The sequence below is a fragment of the Carcharhinus amblyrhynchos genome, chromosome 30 (genome assembly GCF_965287045.1).
Source record: "Carcharhinus amblyrhynchos chromosome 30, sCarAmb.v2.hapA, whole genome shotgun sequence".
In the NCBI taxonomy this organism is placed as follows: domain Eukaryota; kingdom Metazoa; phylum Chordata; class Chondrichthyes; order Carcharhiniformes; family Carcharhinidae; genus Carcharhinus; species Carcharhinus amblyrhynchos.
The window spans coordinates 33,140,285-33,154,367 of record NC_137353.1 but is presented as its reverse complement, the minus strand read 5'-3'; the positions used below and the strand labels follow the sequence as shown (position 1 = coordinate 33,154,367).

The window sequence follows — 14,083 nt, the reverse complement described above, 5'->3', positions numbered from 1 at the left end:
GCCTTCATTACTGCTTTTAGAAGTATTTGTGAAAAATACAATGTCGTGGACATCATCTGAGCTATGGCAAATACCTCCATTGATGAGATACTCACCTGTGGAAATGTAGTGCCAACCATGACCTGTTCCTGAGTGTTGTTTGGCTGAGTGGATTGTTTAGGGTGGACGTTACACAATTCTGAATGCAAAGTGGTTGTAAAATTTAAAAGAAACAACATTTCTCTCGTGCTATGAAAACCATTAACAATGAAATGTTGGAATATTTGTTTTCTAAGCAGAATCATTTAACCTGTGGATAAAATTTTTTGTTACTGGAGGACATCATTGATTTTAAGTAACTTTATATGTACACCCCCACTTCCCCAAATCAAAAGCATGCATTTTCACCACTGACATTTTTATGTTAATGCTCCATTTACAATTCAGTTGGAAGCTCCTCTGGTCACTTTGTTGATATAATGCAACTGAGCTGCACAAACCAGGATGAATCAAAATGTATTTCAGATCTGCATTCAATTTGCTGAATTCAGGCAGGATGCAGAGGTGGAGCAGTAGGGTTCACAGTCCTTGAGAACCAGTAAGTGGTGGAAATTCTCAGCTGGTCAGATATAGCCATAGAGGGAACAGATAAACTGAAGTTTCAGATGTGGTCCTTACATCACAACACTGAGACACCTTTGCAACCTCCAATAATTTCGAAACACCAATGTTGCCTGACTTGTTGAGCATTTCCACCATTTATTGTTTTCGTTTCATATTGCAGCATCTGTGGTATCTTGCTTTTAGAGTTCCCACCCCTGAGTATTACCCTTCCTGGAAATTGGGCACAGGGGAATATCTGGGTAGGATAGCATTAGACTTAGCTGCATAGCCTGTCTGCCAGCACTTACTATGTAGGCTTACACATGAATGGATACTCGGACAGGGTAAAGAACAGTATCCTGATGCCAGGAGGAATCAGATGAAGTGAAATGGCAAAGGAAAAATAAATGATTTTGTTAGTAATGGATCATGTTTTGCACGAATGCTGCTAAAATATGCCTCATTTATGATTGAGTTTACTGGTATAATTTGCTTAAATTTGATGATGGTTTTCTCTTGTTCACATTTTATCAGTGGAGTAGCGCAGTGGTTAACTTACTGTGCTTGCAACCCAGAGGTCTGGGCTAATAATCCAGAAAACATAATTTCACCTGAATGTGAAAAATTTGATAAAAGGGAAAGGTAAAAAGCTATTACAACTATAAACAGCCCTGAAGCTGACCCTGATTGTTATAAAAACCTAATGGTTAACTAAGGGAAAGAAACCTCCCATCTTCTCTAGCCTGTCTTGTGTGTAACTCCACTTGCACACCGATGTAGTTAACTCTGAACTTGTTTTGAATAAGCCACTCAGTTTCATCAAACTGTTGCCACAAGTTTGGAAAGAGAGACACTGTGCCTCACGGCTTGGGGTATCCGGGTTCAGTTCCAGGTTTGGGTCACAGTCTGTGCGGAGTCTGCACATTTTCCCTGTGTCTGTGTGGGTTTACTCCGAGTGCTTTGCTTTTGTCCCACAGTCCAAAGATGTGCAGGTCAGGTTGACTGGCCATGCTAAATTGACCTTATTTCAGGAAGAGTAGCAGGATAAATATGAGAGGTTATGGGAATAGTGCAACTACAACTACAAATGGCCTCCTGCATTGTAGGGCTTCTGTGACTACCTAAGGGCAACTAGATATGGGACATAGAAAATGCCCACTGCCCACGTTCCTGACAATTCCAAAATATTCTCTATAGTGACATGTTTAAATCCTGTTGGTTTATTGTTTCAACTTTTTTGTGGAAAATTTAGTTCCCTTGTACACTTAGATGCGAATCCAATGTGGTATTGATGATCATTGGGCTCAAACTTCTTTTCCCTTCATTGTTTAAGATGAACAGTGGCAAGTGACCCAGAGGGAGTAATTAAAACACAACGTAAATTTACAGCAACTATGAAAGTCTAAGTACCTAACTGCCTCTTCATGTTAGAAATTTGCACTAATTTAGTTTTGCAGTGTGACCATCAGAGTATAGGCTATTTCTTTGCTATGCATTTACAGTATTGGACAATTTCACTTGGGAAACTTCAGCCTGGAATTCAAGCTACACAATATTCTATAAGCTCTTAATGAGTTTGTATCACATTCCTTTGTCCACTATTTTAACAAGCATTAACTGTTTAATTCTTCCTTTAACATACCGGGGGTTTCATATATTTGCAATAAACTTTAAAAGGGTAGTACTCACCAGCAAAATGCTGGGATTTTATATCTAAGTCATTCCCTTGCATGAATATTCTTTGTGGTTATATAATCAATATAGGCTACCCACTCAAGTGGGTGACGTATGTAAATTTTTACGTTCTCATGGATAGAGCCTCATTCTGGAAAGTTCAGGATGCCACTTCCATCTAATGAGTGAAGATGAATCTCATGACTGCTGTTATTGAGTTATGACATCGCCCCCACGTGTTGGATTAGTGGTGTCATGTGATCCTCATTCCAGGTTAAGTTTCAGATGTTAATGTTTTTGTAGTATTAGTCCTGTAGCTACCCTCGTGTGCTGACATTTTTCAACAGGCACATTCGTTTTTCAAAAATTGTATATGCCCAAAAGCTGATCCACAAGAATATAGTAGACATACATAGCACAGAACAGTTGAAAAATATATGGAAGGTCAGTATTGCCTTTTTTTAAACTGAACATTGCCTAAAAGATAAAATTATGCATGTTTATTGTTGTATTTGTTATGATAAATCAATATTCCCTGCAGCTGAAAATCCAGTCTGAGTGTCAGGATAATCTCAATCTGTGCCACACATTTGAGGTATTGTAGATTTCATTCGTGTGGCCCCAGGGCACGATGACGAGTTTACTCTTTTTTTTCTGCAGTTCCGTTTTGATATCTGTAATTCTCTTGTCTATCTTTTAAATGCAACCTTTTCCTGTCTTGCAAGTAGCAGCAGTCTTAAGTTCTTATTTTGTAAAAACCGTGGAGATGATTTGAATGCAAGTTATGCCCCCAGTTTTACTTGTTAAACTTGTTTCTTTCGCTGTAAGGGCGAGTAACGTTTCCCTTTCCCTTGTGTTTATTCTTGGTGCTAACTTTCAAGTGTTGTGGGTTTTGTCCCCTTCTGTCTGGTGTGGGTGGGAAATAATCAAGTCCTCCTTGAAATAATAGAATTGGAATTGGAAATTAAACATCAGGCACAAACCTTCTGCCTAACTCTCAGTGGTACAGTAATAACGTGTTCTGCCCATCCGTTGTTTCTTCAACACTATATATTATGTGATTAAGTGAAACCCAGTTTCACAATATTTGAGCAATTCACTCTATGGTCCTGAACTTAGTTTATTGCTTGCATCCTGAAAATTGCTTTTAGTCTCACTTGAAACTTGTAAATTGACCTGAAAATGAGGGGTTCTCATTAATTGGCCTCTTCTGATCTAATTCTGACTTGTCAACATAGTTCTGAGAGGTTTGGGTGTGCTGCAGTGGCAAGGAAGCCATGTTAACCCCTGTTTTAAGGGAAGTAGTGGCATTGTCACTGGACTAGTGATCTAGAGACCCAGGGTAGTGCTCTGGGGACCTAAGTTCAAATTCCACCACGACAGATGGTGAAATTTGAATTCAATAAAATCTGGAATTAAAAGTCTAATGATGATCATGAAACCATTGTTTATTGTCACAAAAACCTAATTTATTCACTTAGCTACTGCAAAGTCCCTAAGACAAGCAGTTTCTTCCCAACCTGCTGTATTGAGTACGGATAAGGATCCGTTGAGCCTGTGGATTGGGCACTCTTCTATGATGTGGTACATAGTTTGCTCTCTCTCACAGGCACATAAGGGGCTGGCACTAATGTCCCATCTGTGGAGGTTGGCCAAACAATGGCTCTAGCTTGTCCTGAAACTGTTAAGGTTGGGCCATTCTTGGAAGATTGAAACCAAGCAGCTGTTGGTTGGGTTTGAGGCCAGGTATTTGTTTTTTGTTCACTAATGTCTTTGAGGGAAGGAAATCTGACATCCTTTCCCAGTGTGGCTTGCATGTGATTCCAGATTCGCAGTGATGTGGTTGACTCTTACCTGCCTTTGAAATGCCACTCAATTCAAAGGGAATTAGGGATGGTTAATGAATACTGGCCCAGCTGACAGTGTCACGCGATAAATAAAAAATCTCCGGAAAGCCAACTGTAAATGTTGTCAGCTATGTGTATTTGTAGCCGGTAAGGGGAATTAAAATGGAGTAAGATTACTTTGTCTTCCTCAAAATATCCTTCTGCTTTAGTGAGGCATTTCACTTATAACTTAGTTTAATAACTGACGCAACTTGCTGGTAGGCAGTTTCACTGACTCAAAGCCATTTTGATATAGTGTACAAACAGGGCATTGAAGGTTGCAATGCAATGCAAATAATGAATCTTTGATTTGCCTTGTATTGCATCTGCGCAATGAGAAAAAAGTAAGTTGTCCCAGCATGATCTGTTTATCAACGTTAGGGTGCAGTATGTGTTAAGTTTACAGTCTCCAGATATGACGCATGTTGGAATTTGGCATGTATACAGCAGTATATAATCATTTGTGATGAGCAGCAATGCAAAAATGTTGGCATCTTGCCTGGGTGTTTCTCTTCAAGATGAGACATGTACAGATGTGCTGAGCCCTGTGAAGCTTCTGCAGTAATGATTGTCACTGGTTTTCCTGGCTCTTCTTAGAGCACTTCATCTCCTTGCATTTAGAGCAAGACAATATGTCCTTTTATCCACTAATGCATCATAATAGATCTAAATTAGTTGTCACTTGTACCAACATCAAATCAACATATCTGAAACATAGGTTGTTCGAACTTTTAACTTCCCAGTGAATTTCCAATTTTTCTTTCTCCAACATTACTTTTGTTTCATCATGTTATATCTTGCAACCCTATTAGCTTGCAGTTACATCAATTAAGTAGATGCATATTATCCTGGTAAACCTGTTTCTGCCTAATTTGATGAAACCTGTGATGATAAGAATGCAGAAGTGGCAATCTCTTGCTGCTGACAAAAGCAAAGCACTGCCCTGGCCTATTTTTAAGTTTATTGGAATAAGGGGAAAAAAAGTTATTTCCTTTTAAAGAGGCTGTCTTTCAACCAGGGATACCAAATTTTAGGATGGTGAATCTCTAATTATAAATGCAAATGGATGTGTTACAATAAATCACGATTATCACTTTTGATTACATTGGTTCTGCAAAGTACTTCTAAAACTTATCAAGAAGCTCTGGATTGGTCCAAAATTCAGTTTATTATCAAGGATTATTTTTACTCCCATTCTTCTTTAAGATTTTAATGCTCACTCTCTTTTCTTATACCCCACTGCTACATAACAATCCATGGTGAAGATGGAAAATTAATAGTGTGTACTCGGACCCCTATTGATGCCCCCTTCCCTGTGTTGGGGACCACAAAGAGTCATAGAGATATAGAGCAGAGAAACAGGCCCTTTGGTCCAACTCATCCATGCTGACCAGGTTTCCTAAGTTATTTGTGTTCGGCCCATATCCCTCTAAACTTTTCCCATCCGTGTACCTGTCCAAATGTATTCTAAATATTGTACTTGCACCTTCCTCTACCATCTCTGGCAATCCATTCCATATATGCACCATCCTCAGTGAAAAAAGTTGCCTCTTAGGTCCCTTTTAAATCTTTCCCCTCTCACCTATGCTCTCTAGTGTTGGACTCCTTACCATGGGGAAAAGACTTTGGCTATTCACCCTACCTATGCCCTTCGTGATTTTTAAAAACCTCCTATAAGGTTGTGTTTCCTTACATGATTAATCCTTAGATTATTTCTGTTTGATTTTCCTGTCCCCTGTATTGTAGTTGAGCTTGTGAACTTCTTAACAGCAGAACTGTAGGCATAAATTTGGTACTGCTTCTCCACAATTGTGTGTTGCCAACTGGTAACATTTCTTAAATTAAATTAGGTTCATTTTTCTTTTGATTTAAACCCATAATTTCACATGGCTTCTTGTCTACTGCATACTGTTAATTAGCTACTGAAAGACCCTGTAGTAGATTAGCAGCTATTATTCATCAGATCTAAAAAGACTATAATCAAGAGCTGAAATGTTAATTTTAAATCCAGCAAAAAGAAAATAGTTTTGCAGTTAAATCCTAGAACCATAGAATAGAGCCATAGAATCCTTACAGTGCAGAGAGGTCATTTGGTACATTGAGTCTGCACCGACTCTCCGAAAGAAATCCCACCCAGGCCCTTTCTTCCACTCTAACCTCGTAACACCGTGCATTTACCACGCCTAATCCACATTTTAGGAGACTAAGGGACAACTCAGCATGACCCTGAATAATTATTGCCTGTTGTCTTGAAGCCAAGCCACTGAAGTGATGTTGTCACTACTTTCTACATTGGTATCAGTTCGTGGCAGCAAGTTTTACATTTTGGCTGCTGTGCTTCAATACTGTGCGGTGCTGTGTTAGCATCAACTTATCAAAATGTTCTCACTAGCAGTGACAGAAGTATATTCGTGAATACTTCACCCACCCTGGTAGTTTAGAACTCAACATACTTTCTTGAGACATTGTTCATATTTGGGAGATTTTATTTACATCTTGGAACACCCTCAGTGCAGCTACGTTTATTTAACACTGCCATTTTATATTTTACTGAAATCCTAGTAAGAAAGTGATTTCCAGTATACAAAATACAAGTGAAGTTGAAGAATATATGTAAATTTCTCATTTTTAGTTGGACAACAATTTGTAGTTCTGCAGCATCTTTAACGTACTTAAATGTTCTAGGTGCTGTAATGTAAAATAAAGTATAACACTAAGCCACCTAAGAAGATATTGGACCAAATGACCAAAAACTCATGTCAAAGAGATCGGTCTTAAGGAGTGGCTTAAAGCAGAAAAGTGAGGTAGAGAGATGTACGGAGGGAGTTCCAGAGCTTAGGACTGAGGCAGCTGAAGGCATGTCCATTGTAAATGGGGCAGTTATGATTGGGAATGCGCAATTGGCCAGAAGTCGAGGACCTGGGCGGCAGAGTTTTGGATAGCCTGCACCCACCCACCCACCCACCCCACTCATTGTTTGTTTCAAACCACTGGAGCACTCTAACCAATGTAAAAGCTTTAGATTTACTAAAAGCCACTTCAACCTCTGGAAGGCCAGTGGGCCCTCCAGTTCCTCTACCCAATAGCATATACTTTGTGAATTTCCACTAATATGTTTCTCTACACTTAGCCTGATTGGAAGAAATTACCAGCTGCTGAATTTGGAGCAAAAAGATTACCTTTACTGAACCACAAATTTGAAAATTGAAGTGCCAGTGCATCAATCTTGAAATCAAGATCAGCTGGTTGCTGTACTAGGTGACAATTTTCTCCATGGACACAGTGAGACATACCACCACCATTTCCTGGACATTGAACTGATTTTCAAATGCTGGTCAGCAAAAAAACCTTTTGAGAGCATTGAGATTTGGACAAGAATGGAAATGACGCAACTGCATGCTATAGTTTCTGTGCAGTCTGCTTACTGAATGGATCACAGTCTGGACTTCTGCAATAGACCAAGATCCTTGTAGTATATCTTTCTCAAGAAGGGACAAGTCACAGGCTAGAATTCTTCAGGAAGTGATGATGGGTTTAGAATTGTTTCGGATATATGGCGCTGCAACAATGCATGTGTCCCAACCAGTCCATTCCAACATTTAAACTCCACCCACTCCTCCCATCTAATTCTATCAATGTAGCCTCATTTCCCTTCTCTCTCATGCTTTGGTGCATCAAGTTATTTGCTTCAAACAGTCTGTGAATTCCAAATTCTCACCACTTTTGGAGTAGAGAAGTTTCTTTTAAATTCTGGTTTGGATTTCTTGGTGACTGTCTTATATTAATGAGCTCTAGTTATGCCCTATCCACAAGTGGAAATGTTGGGTGGAATTCTCCCAAATCCCTGCTGCATATTTGGCCCCTGTTCCTGGAGATCCAACTTCATTCCCAGGAGTCCATTTTCCAGTCTGAGTGGCCCACCTTTTTTTTCTTTCTTCGTCTTGGATGCCTTTTCAATATAGTACCCAGACATAATGGCAGACAGTGTCCGTTACTGAATACAGCATAAAACACTCAGGCGCAAGATCATGTCTAAGATTGACGTGTCATCCCCCCCCCGCCCCTCCCTCACTGCCAGGAACTTTTCATGTTGGAAAATTCTGCCCATTATCTCTATACCCACTCGATCAAAACCTTTCTGTATTTTAAAGATTTTCATTAGATCACTCCTCAATCTTTTTTCAGGCAACTGAGTCCCAGTCTGTCAATGCTTTCCTGATATGAATACCCATACGTTGCTGGCATCACCCTCGTAAATCTTAATTGCAGCCTCCCCAGTGCCTCAAAATCTTTTTAATGATACGATGACCAGACTGTGTTCCATGTGGGATTAGGTGTGGTAACCAAGAGTTTCAGTAAAGATTTAGAATAACTTTTCAAACACAAAACAGAAAATGCTGTAAAGTCTCAGCAAGTCTGATGGCATCTGTGGAGAGAGAACAGAGCTAAATATTTTGGAATCACTTCCCTACTTTTCAGTTCTACCCTTCTAGAAATAAAGCCTGCTGCTTGATTTGACATCACTATGAACTTGCTAACCGTAAAATGTGGAGTAATTGATGTATTTGTATTCTTGAGGTCCTCTACCCATCTAGATTCATGGCCTCCCTATTCTTCCTACCAAAGTGTACTGCTTCACAGTTATCTGTGTTGAACTTCATTTGTTAATTATTTGCCCACTCTGCAGGTTTATTAATGTCCCCCTGTAATTTGTTGGATTACGAAGAAGAAATAAATCAGTAGGAAACAACAACTTTATATTGCTCCTGTTAATGCAGCGAAATGATCCTTTGCAAACATTATAAAACAAAGTATGAAGCAAGCTACTTGACGCAATATTAGGTTAGATGACTAGAAGCTTTGATTAAAAAGAGAGGTTTTATGAAGTGATTTAAAGGAGGAAAGTGTGGTGCAGGGAGGGAACAAGGCATTTAAGGCACAGCCACTAATGGTAGTTGGGAATGCACAGCAGTCTAAAATTGGAGGAGTGCAAATATCTGGGAGGGTTGGAGGAAATTCCAGTGATGAGGAGCAAAGCCATGGGGGGGATTTGATATCCAGGATGAGAATTTTAAATCAAAGTATTGTCTGATTAGGAGCCAATGTGAGTCAGCGAGCACAAGATTGATAGACAAACAGGACCGGCTATGGATTAAAACTTAGGCAGCAGCGTTTAGGATGTAGGAGAGTAGCTAGGACAGTGTTGTAATAGTCAAATCTAGAGGTAACAAAGACATAAATGAGAGTTTCGTTAGCAGGGAGCTGAGAAGTCAAACAGTGTTATGCAGGTGAAAAGAGGCTGTCTTATTGAAGGTGAACGTGACTCAGTATCAAATACAAAAAATACCAATACAGTATCATATACAAAAAGACCCACCTTTTTTCTGTAGAAAATCTTAACATTCACCCTGCATCAGTTGGAATGTATTTTGCTTATTGAGACAGCAGAGCTACTTTGTCTGAACTAATAGTAATCTGTTGTCAAGCCATGCCATGGTGAATGTCTTGATCTGTGATTAATTATTTGTCTTGCCTAAAGGCACGTGCTTTGTGATCATTTGTTCCAGCCAAACAATGACATTGCTGTTTACCTTCATATTCTGATACTTTACTGGTGTAAAAGTTGTTCATTTAAGCTGCTGGTCTAGGGGAAATCCTTTGTGTTAGTAGGAAGAAGTAAAATGCCTTCTTTGGTATAATGAACCTATATTTCCAGCCAATGATTTTCCACCCTATTGTGGGAAATCAATGTAAATCACATTTTTAAAAGGAAGTGCAGTTTTATTTCATGGTTCCTATTAGAAAATACCCTTGGTTCACTGTCCAGATAAGTGAGAATGATTTCTCTCACTACTGTTGAATGGAGGTTGGGTTCCTTTCTAACTACTGGCCTAGATCATTAGATTTGTACCGGAGGGAGAGAAACTTTAACAAGTCTCTTAAATGTGGAAAATCACTGGCTGTTATACTGAATGCACGTACATCATGATCCTTCCTACTGATCTATAAGGTGTTCCATTGGCTTTCTCTCTTTTCTGCTACTTTGATCGCTTCATTGTTGAAGGGAGGATTCAGACCTATCCAGGTAATATCAACTGATAAGTAATTTAACCTCTCCATTAACTTTGCTATATACTGAAAATGGGTCAGGGGGTCATTAGGTAACAATAATAGAATTATCGTTCTCACAACTTGGAGGCACCTTTCAGCCATCCAATTTGTGTTAATCTGTGGCAATCGTTTATATTAAGTTAGCTTAGAAATACTTAACATTTACAAGCTGTTAATTACTTCTGAAGAATGAATGAAAATTGCCCTTTACAAACCCATTTATGTTCATTGGAAATTCATAAAAATAGAAATGAAAGGTCAGGCCAATCATTTTACAACGAATCATGAACTTGCTTTGCCATTAATGTATGATATTTTGACTGGATGCAGATGTGCCTTGGATGGTCATATCATGTGAGGCTGCAGGAGGTGGTGACAAACATGTATGACACTGTTACTCTCTGTAATGGGGAATCTGTGTTTCCACAGGATGATGTTCTTGCAGATGGAGTTTGCTGATGGTGAGCATTTGCCACCAAGTGCTAAAACTCATGCAAATACAGGTCGGAATCTTGGTTTTCCTACTGTCCTTGGGACTAGAAGCCCTTAATGTAGCTGGAGCGAAATATTCCTAGGATTGAAGCTTTGTTTAATGAATGCAGTAGGAGTTGAAATTTTTTTTCATGGTTTTTTTTGTTCAAGGTTGGTTAGATGAGGTGTGTGGTATGTAATACATGTGGTTCATGGATGGCTTGCATATACACTGAAGGATGTTGGTTGACATTTATCATTTTGTTCTTTTTTGCAGTTTTTTCAAAGACCACCGATGCAACCAACGAGACCTAGTATACCGAATAACAATCCTTCCATGCGTCCAGGGACACAGACTGCAACAGCAGCAGTCTATCCACCCAGCCAAGGGCCCATAATAATGATGAACCCACCTGTGCCATATCCCCCAGCCCCTCAGGCTCCGTATTATATTACTAACCCGGTGAGTGAAGAATGTTTGTCGTTTATCATCTGAACTAGAATTGATAGTAATTTTTACAGCGAGCCCCTTGCTAGTTTGCAAGCTGCAGTATCAACTAATTTCAGTCACTTGTGTACCTTTCCCCACTGCACAGCTGGGGTATAGCACTGTACACAATTCTCCTAATAATTCAGTTATATTTCACACTAAAATATTGTCCAAAATTTTGAATTAAGCAACTTTGAATTTTTTGTAGGTTTTTCACAAGTGAAAGAGTGATGTAGTTATTTAGTTTTTGAAATTTGTATGTGGACTGTTGTACCATTTGTAGAGAGCAAAATTATATTGAACTGTTCAAACACATAGGTAGTGCATCTGAGAATATCTGAAGCTATTCAGTGAAGGCTTTTTGCAATTTCTTCAAAATTATCCCTTTGTATGGATAAACTCTATCACAAACCTTTTTTTTATCCCAGTGATTATTTCTTCGCTCCTCATGTCTCCATAGAATTTTTGCATGTTTGTGATGCCTTGAAAATATAAAAAATTAGTACTGTTTCAAGGAATAGCTTTTTATTCTGTTTGCAGTATTCGAACACCTTAGTCCGCGTGCATATTGTGCTATAGGTGCATATTTATTGTTGGCCTAAATTACCCTCTTCCACCATGTCCTCCTGCGTGAAAGTTGCAGTCATGGTGACCTGAAATGTGCTAAGTCTGATTTTACTACTTTTGAACCACCTGGTTTGTGTGTGATTAAGACAGTGCTATGGAAGCAGGTCGTTGATAGTGACAGTGACAAGAAATTATCCTTAAAGATGGCAAAGATGGGGTGAATATTGATACGGTTTCTGAAGTTTAAAATGTACAAACCTTGCGTGAACTTTGGTGAATCCTTAATCCAAGCCATTTTTTGAATTAAAATTTCAGTTGTTTCTAAACTGTCATAAATGAATGGACAGTCATCTGAACAAGTTAACACTGGGAGCCATCCTTTTTCAAACGGCCTGATTATGTGCTGTTCCCATCTTTCCTGCTGCATGGTGGGCCAGTGGAGCGTTTTTTCCCCTTTCCCCCATATTATTCAGTGCTTCAGTAGCTCAGTTGGCTAGATGGTTAGAGAATGGTGCAGAATAACACCCAGCAACATTGATTCAAACCCTCTATTGGCTGTGGTAGCTCGTGGAGGCCTGCCTACTTGTCTTGTCCCACACTTGATGTGGAGCTACACCACAAATTGAGTCTCTCTAATAGAGGAAGAGAAGCCTATGGCCTTTTGTGGACCATGGCTAATTACCTTATCAGTTAATTAGTGTTCTGACAAATTTTATTTTGCATGGTTTTATTTATTTTTGTAGTGTTTTCATGCCTTTAATTGAGTCTCTCTTTTACAAATGTTTTTCTGAGTGTTACTTGAACACTTATAAACTGCATCAAACTACAGTTGATTAAAAGTTGTGTGGAATAACATTGCATTTATTTAAGTATTTCAACAAAATTACTATGAAATCCTGGAAGGGACATACATAATATGGGGAAATAATTAGTTAGTTAAAGCTGGAATTGAATGTTTAAATCTTGGGCTCCTGGATACAAAGTATGTTTTGTTCAGCTGGTTTTATTCCAGAATACCTCGATAAAATCAATGATTACTTAGTTGATTTCCTAAATGCCTCCTGTTAAAAGAAGGAATTCTGTCTTCTGCTGCCCTCAATCCCCGTTCCATAAAGACATGTTGTATAACAATTTTATAATCTGTTAATAGGCAATTGAGGTTTGTTCTGCTAGTAAGTGAGCCTAATTTCCCTCCCTGCTTTGAAATCATCCCCGGTTTTGAGGTAAGCCACGAAGTGGAATTTGAGAAATGGCAACTGGCAGAAAATCACTCGTGAAAGAGCTAGATTTGTGTTTGTGAGTTTGCTAACATTTGAAACATATATTGCTGTCATATTGCTGAAAAGAAATATATGATTTGCTAACAATACATACTTGACTAAAACAGAAAATGCTGGATAAACCCAGCAGGTGGGCGGAATGGTGACACAGTGGTTAATACTGCTACCTCAGAGTGCCAGGGACCCAGGTTTGATTCCTGGCTTGGGTGACTGTGTGAAGTTTGCACTTTCTCCCCGTGTCCGTGGGTTTTCTCCGGGTGTTCCAGTTTGCGCTCGCAGTCCAAAGATGTGCAAGTTAGGTGGATTGGCCATGCTAAATTGCCTCTTGGTGTTGGGGGAATTAGTGGGGGTAAATTATGGGAATAGGGCCTGAGTGGGATTGTTGTCGGTGCAGGCTCGATTTGCCCAATGGTCTCCTCTTATGTAGGCATTCTGTTTCCAAAGTTTTTCAGCTTGCACACGCACATCAGGGCAAATACCAGAATTTAAAATTTCACACAGTCATAATTTATACAGAAGAAATCGTTGCTGATTGGTTGGCGAGTCAATTCTGCTTACTCAAGACATTGCGACAGTGAAAGCAGTAGGGAACCATAGGCTCCTGGGTAACTCAGAAAAGATGGAAGGCTTGAACATTTCCCTTTTGTTTGTGGAAAATGCTCCCTTCATATGAATATAAGTTGCTTCTGATGAACCTGAATGAGCTGTTACGAGCTTGACTGGTTATCTTAATTTGGTGGTTAGTGTAGCTATTAGCAAACTCAGGATTGTTGAAGTGATGCCCGATTGCGGGATCCCATCTAAAGGCGGTCATTTTGTTTTGGATTTTGAAAGTGTGGTCTGGTTGAATGCAGTCTGTAGTCTACTTAATAGGAACAATCAAAGTTTCACGCTGTTTGATTCATTCAGTCAGTCGTTGGGATGTACAGCCTCTGGTTGGCATAGCACTAGAACTCCCTCATACATGAACGTTGCTCAGTTGTGTAGTTGGCCAAATGTCTATTTTGGACTGAGAGTAACAT

General features: G+C 39.3%; 1 protein-coding gene across 9 annotated transcripts in view; it reads left to right on the top strand.

Annotated features, from left to right (window-relative positions):
* Positions 1–14,083, top strand: part of LOC145360241 (eukaryotic translation initiation factor 4 gamma 3-like) — a 338,012-nt gene that overhangs the window by 175,874 nt on the left and 148,055 nt on the right. For 5 of the 9 annotated variants that reach the window (XM_080215315.1, XM_080215313.1, XM_080215312.1 and 2 more), the window contains one exon: positions 11,002–11,187. In XM_080215315.1, the coding sequence (XP_080071441.1) occupies positions 11,002–11,187 (186 nt within the window). Of the gene's footprint in view, positions 1–2,592; positions 2,701–10,206; positions 10,228–11,001; positions 11,188–14,083 lie in introns of those variants that run through there. The other 4 variants (XM_080215311.1, XM_080215316.1, XM_080215314.1 and 1 more) reach the window with 2 other exon arrangements.